Below are 6,209 nucleotides of genomic sequence, written 5' to 3' on the forward strand. Positions count from 1 at the left end.
GTTTCTGATAGGTTGAAATCTTAATATCTAATTCCTGTTCTTCTATTGTGCGCAGGCCCTAACAATGATAAAGTGATATCTGGGTGGCAGATATGTGGGGTGGCACCCAGTTGGACACGGCTCAATTGGACACGAGCCACTCACAGCGCTTGAGACTACAAAGCTCCTAAGCACCGGTCGGTGTGATTGGTGGTGTCCAATCGAGCCGTGATCAATCGGGATCACCCCGATATGTGATCTTAGTGCTTGCTTGCATTGCAATCACAATTCTCACTATTTTATTTTATAATCGTTTTGCATATAATGCGGGGTCTACAATAGAATTCGTAACAGTCGTAGAGTCTTAAGTCATAGAAAATTGACCAATCATAGTCAATTATTCTTTTAATATTCTACTGTGTTTGGTTAATTTTCTACGACTATAAGACTCTACGACTGCTACGACTTCTATTGTAGACCCCGCTTTAATCTTATCGCTATGGCTATTCTCTCGCATTGTGTTTAAGGCTTAATGGTTGCGTTCAGCGGACTCAACAGTTGAGTGAGCGCTTGCTGTTATTGATGTATTCTTTTAGAGCATCCAATCAGCATTTTAGATCTGGAAGAATACATCAATAGCAGCGAATGCTCACTCGACTGTTGAGTCCACTGAATACAGCCTATGACAAAATAATCGATGCAATTCTGTATAAAAAAATTTTATGAACATCCAATGTTCGCTAATTTTTTTAATTTAATGAAAATATTCGTAACAAAAATAAAATCGAGGGTTATTCGAAAATATATTTTAATACAAAATAATTAAAAAAATATTTGTAACCAATGCCGATAATTAACCGTTTTTAAATGACCTTATCTTTTATCGATATTTTCCTAAATTTATATTAAAAAAAGAAAAAGGATTTATTGACACTTTATAAATACAATTTCTTGTCTTTTTTTGGAAATAGATATTTTTGCTATAAAAGGATATATGGGACACTCGACTGCACTCGACATTTTATAGTGTCCTGTGTCGGTCGAAAATCTAATGTTACATAAGATTTTGCCGTACAGCGCGTGCATCGTGTATTTACAGTCAATGTAAAGCATATTTAGAAAATACTCTGATTATTCTGTATGTCGACGATTGATCCCTGCAAACAAATTGCATGTAAATTGCAAACGTGCTTGAAAGGTTTGTATAATATATCTAATTTAAAGTAGAGGAAAGTAATGTGTTCTTAACCTCTCTTCTTAAAATTTATGCGTTAAGTATATGTTTAAAAATTTTATTAAATGGATAAATTACAAAACTTAAAAAGAAACAGAGACAAAACAGATTCAGATATATGAACGTTGTATTAATATATGGAATAAAATGGAGCTGATATAGGACTTTGATAATTTATACGTGATATTAGTGATAATAACAGAATTATATAATAAATGCTCAAATTTTTATTAGAATAAGTATGAAATAATGCCTTTTTGTTTTTCAGATAATGTTTTTCAGCCTTCCCGTTGTCAGGACGTACTTGAACAAATAAGAAAATGTTGCATGAAATATACTGACTCTACAGTTTGTGATGGTATAAATATCTCGAAACCGTACGAACATAATACTGTAGATTATGTAAGTCTAATACTTGCTTTATTCAAAAATGTAGAATTTAATATTTTATCAGTTGCATAACTATGTATCTCTCAACAGTTATAGATTCTATTATAATTTTTACCTTTTTTTAATATTCTTTCAGCGGAAAGTTATAAGATAAGCAATGCAAAGCGAAGGAAGAAGAAGGCCAACAGTTCCAAAAAGAGGATTTGCACAACGTCATCCACGAAGTGTTATTCTCCTGGGTACAACAATTGCTATGTGTGCACTGTACAGTAAACCTATTTACGATATATTTTTTTATAAACCACCAAAGGACTTTAAACCTGACAAGTCTAAGATCGAATGAATTTATTAGCGCGAAAGAATGGAGGCTGTAAAAAAAGCGAAGGAAAGATTGAAACAGTATCCGATTCTGTTAGTTCGATGTCAGGAATCGGCGTCGAAGTACGCGTCCTGCGTGTTAGCGAAATCCAATTTAGAAAAAAACGCCTGCGCTGCGGAGTTCAACGAATTGAAGAAATGTCTTGTTAAAGCCGCTGCGAGTAATAATACGAGATTATAAACAAGCTTGAAGGTTGATCAGTGGGTTTCTGTGTACTTGATTTTACGCCTTACCTTTAGCTGTACAAAAATGATGACTCCGACACCCGCTAAATTAAACATCTCGTCGTTTATGTCACATTGTTTATTGGCATTTGCTCTACGATTAGTATTGATACTGTACGCCAATTTTCACGACGAGTATCTGGCAGTACCGTACACAGATGTGGACTATAAAGTATTTACTGACGCTGCTAGGCATGTGGTAGAACAGAGATCACCGTTTGATCGTCATACTTACCGCTATTCGCCATTTCTAGCCTGGCTCTTGACCCCAAATATCACACTACATAAGGACTTTGGAAAGATCTTGTTTTCTGTTGTAGATATACTAATTGCGGTCCTAATTAAAAATATTATTGCGCGACAGAGATGTAATGAGATTGTGAAATATTACTGTGCGCTCCTATGGCTTTATAATCCGTTAACATTAGTGATCTCAACAAGAGGTAACGCAGATTCATTGGCAGTTCTTTTAGTCGCACTTACATTGGATTTGTTACAGAGAGACAAAATTGTATTGGCTGGATTATTACATGGGATATCTGTACATTTTAGATTGTATCCATTGATGTTCAGTTTGCCTATGTTTTTATCTTTATGTAAAGGTAATCGTTTCCTGCCGAATGGGGATCAATGGAAACTTGTGCTGAGTTGCGTATTCTCAATCGTTACATTGACAGTCACGGGTTATCGCCTGTATGGCTTTAAATTTTTGTACGAGAGTTTTATATATCATTTAGTACGTAAAGACACACGGCATAATTTTTCCGTGTATTTTTACATGTTCTATTTATCTGCTAATCAACCACAGGATATAATTCAGAAGATCCTTACATTTTTGCCGCAATTATTATTGTTGTTGATGTCGTCATATTATTATTCGGAAAAATCCAAGTTACCATTTGCTATGTTTGTCCAGGCAATGATCGCCGTGATATATAATCCGGTAATAACTTCCCAGTATTTCTTCTGGTTTCTGTCTCTGTTACCTCTGTGTTTACCAAATATCGAAATGAATCTGCGTAGGGGAATATGTTTAGCGTGTTCTTGGATCTTAAGCCAAACTATTTGGCTGCTAACAGCTTATTTACTAGAATTCCAAAGTTTTAATTCATTTTTCTTTCTTTGGATATCTGGTCTTCTATTTTTTGCTGTTAACGTAAAAGTTTTAGTAGATATTATTTATCATTATAAAAGTTAGTTATAATTATGTAACTTTTATCTCAATGAGAATCTGTACATTAAAAATGAATGACTTAAAAAATATAACCAGAGAAATTCATAATATATCTTCTTACATATGAATTATATCTTTAACGAATGTATGGCATAAAATAAATGCACGATTAGTTATAACTTGAAAATGAATTATACAGAATTATATTTTGGTTTTAGAATTATATTTAGTTTTAGTTTAAATGTGAATGTACAGGATGTCAAAATTACAATTCTAAATTTCGTTTATGAATCCTTTGCGCAAATTGATCTTTGTTGAGCCAGATAGATGTCATTTATTTTTGTACTTCTAAAATTTTCTTTAAGTGAACACGATGAGTTTGTCTGAGAAAAGATTATCTATTTATAAAATTTCCTTCTTCGAATTTTTAATGCAACATAAAAATTTTACAGTTGTAATTTTGTGACATCCAGTACTATTAAATTCTTGGAAAATACCTAGGGTAGCAGATAGTGGATTGTTCAAAAAACTTGAATTTATTTAAGTTTTAATAAAAAAGCACATATTATCTACAAGTCTGATTATTTATAAAGTATCACTTTCATTATTCTACGCGGTACTTATATCGGCGTTAAAAATATCAGACGAGTTATAATGATTCTTAATTTTATTCTTTTGCAGGAATACAAAATACTTATTTACAGATAGCTTCGTAAAGTAATAGTGGTAGATTCTGAAAAGGAATGTAGATATATTAGTAATAATACAATAATCGTAAATCTTACTATAGTAATCTAGATTAATTGTGAGCAAGAGCATCTCTTGGATCCGAGAGATTTCTTTATCGATTCGATTGTTCTAAGCTGCTAAATATCATGACAGTAATATTATCGGGTCATTTCTTGTCTTGATTGCACGAGTAATGGTATGCAAATACTTGCATTAAATTTAAATTTTTCTGCCATCGCAGTCTATTCGTGTAATTATCCGTGGAGATATTTGACACGTACACATAAAAAAAAGATGTCTGAGAAGTATATCGAATTACTTTTATCTAAATGTATTTCTGCCGACTTTTAAATAAAGAAGAAGGGAATCGTGTTACATCACTATTTCTGAATATAACTACATTTGATTTACGTAGAGGTGTCGAATCGATTTTCTCAGCTTATTCCACAGAAACGTGCATTTTTCGGCGAATTTTTTTAACGACACGAAATGGCCCAATGGATACGAGTCGAAAGAAAAAGGAAAACTGAAATAGATCTTCTCTTTTATATAACTACGGGTCTTTTTACGGCGGGGATGATGATGAAGTGCAACATATAAAAATAGCATTATTTTCTTTCATTGCTTTCGTTACAGTTTGCTCAACTGTGTGCTATATGAAGTAATCTATTTTATTTGTTCTCTTTCTCTCTTTCTTGAAACGGATACACACGACTGATCTTCGTCAAACGCCTGCGCGGAACGTTTGCACGGAGATCAGTCCGGATAACATCAGGGGTAAGGGGGTGAAGTTCCGGGTCACGCAGAGAATGAAAGTACAGGCCACCGCGATCGAAGCGATAAAAATTATAAATAATCTCCATCTTGGCCGCGCGGCCCGGAAGTTACCCCCCGGAGAAAATGTTTTACATTATTCACAAACCGATCCACCGTCTCGTTAAGCCTTCCCTGAAAAAAAAAAATCATTGATAGAAAGGAATCGTACGCGATTATGTAAGATATAGAAGACTATACTTGGGCGAATATGGCAACGAAAGTCTTGCTTTCCGAGGCACATACATGGAAAGTGTAAATTCGTCTTTCGCACAAAGCCAAACACTTTAGAAAAAGAACAAAAAAAAACACTTTGGAGCGTGCCAAGAATAAAGCGATTGGCATAGCACATTTTTTTGTTTTTTTATAGCATATTAATTTCAATCAATTCAAACGAAAGTTTCGTGGATGCGAAACATTTCGTAATTTTTTTTTTTTTTTTTTTCCAATACCCTTCTATGAGGAATTTTGGACCGGGTAGGATAATTGTGGCACTAAGTTAATATCGCAACAATTTCCGAGAATAGAGAGACAAATGATAAATCGTCGCTTTTTAAAGAATTTTCTGACACCTAAACGAAGCATCGTCGTTATTCTCAGTGACTTTATGATTATTATTGCTCTTATTGTTGCTACGTCATTATTATCCTAGTGTCACAATTACTCCGCTTGACCCTACACGCCGATACTAAATAGAATGGGTGCACCGATGCATACGTTAATGTGCTCTTTTAAGAAAGACGGCTGGCTCGGGGTTGCTCCTAGCATTTTCTTTGCAACGATGCAACGTTGGTCGCACAAAGATTACCTTGTTTCATCTCGGCCTTGCACAAAATGAGAAACATATACAACGTTACGCGGAAGCGAGATACGATGTAATTTCCAATATATCGACGCATCGATAATTGCGCACTGAATAAGGGAGCATAAAAAAAAAATAGCGTGCTGCAATATCCGAGGTATGAGTCAAGAAAAAATATGATACGAGAACGAAGGGAAACGTCAGACTAACGGGGGACTGTGTTATGGCAAATATTTAATAAAATATAATAACATCGGTGATATATAGGTATATATACACACATTACAGTCTACGGAAAAACATAAGATAAACGACACTACATTCGCTTAACGATAAGTACGTAAATGGATTACAAATAACAAAATAATAATAATAATAATAATAATAATTACTATATAATTATCTTGCACGAAAAATGCGATCACCAATAAGAGATAAAATGTACATCATGATAAAATAGATTGTATATATATATATATATATAT

At 33.8% G+C, this 6,209-nt stretch overlaps 3 protein-coding genes across 3 annotated transcripts; all 3 read left to right on the top strand.

Moving 5' to 3' along the window:
* Positions 1-1,004: 1,004 nt before the first annotated feature.
* On the top strand, positions 1,005-1,820 carry LOC108759732 (cx9C motif-containing protein 4). Its single transcript, XM_018505313.1, has 3 exons — positions 1,005-1,177; positions 1,482-1,615; positions 1,740-1,820. Exons 1-3 carry the CDS (start codon positions 1,120-1,122, stop codon positions 1,755-1,757), a joined length of 210 nt encoding a protein of 69 aa, XP_018360815.1. The 5' UTR covers positions 1,005-1,119; the 3' UTR covers positions 1,758-1,820.
* A 124-nt stretch (positions 1,821-1,944) lies between these two features.
* On the top strand, positions 1,945-2,246 carry LOC108759733 (uncharacterized). The gene has a single exon (XM_018505315.1). It carries the CDS (start codon positions 1,965-1,967, stop codon positions 2,160-2,162), a length of 198 nt encoding a protein of 65 aa, XP_018360817.1. The 5' UTR covers positions 1,945-1,964; the 3' UTR covers positions 2,163-2,246.
* On the top strand, positions 2,154-3,419 carry LOC108759726 (Phosphatidylinositol glycan anchor biosynthesis class M). The gene has a single exon (XM_018505307.1). The coding sequence runs from the start codon at positions 2,232-2,234 to the stop codon at positions 3,402-3,404; it is 1,173 nt and encodes a 390-aa protein (XP_018360809.1). The 5' UTR covers positions 2,154-2,231; the 3' UTR covers positions 3,405-3,419.
* Positions 3,420-6,209: the final 2,790 nt, after the last annotated feature.

Source organism: Trachymyrmex cornetzi, unplaced genomic scaffold (genome assembly GCF_001594075.2).
Source record: "Trachymyrmex cornetzi isolate Tcor2-1 unplaced genomic scaffold, Tcor1.1 scaffold204, whole genome shotgun sequence".
Classification (NCBI taxonomy): Eukaryota; Metazoa; Arthropoda; class Insecta; order Hymenoptera; family Formicidae; genus Trachymyrmex; species Trachymyrmex cornetzi.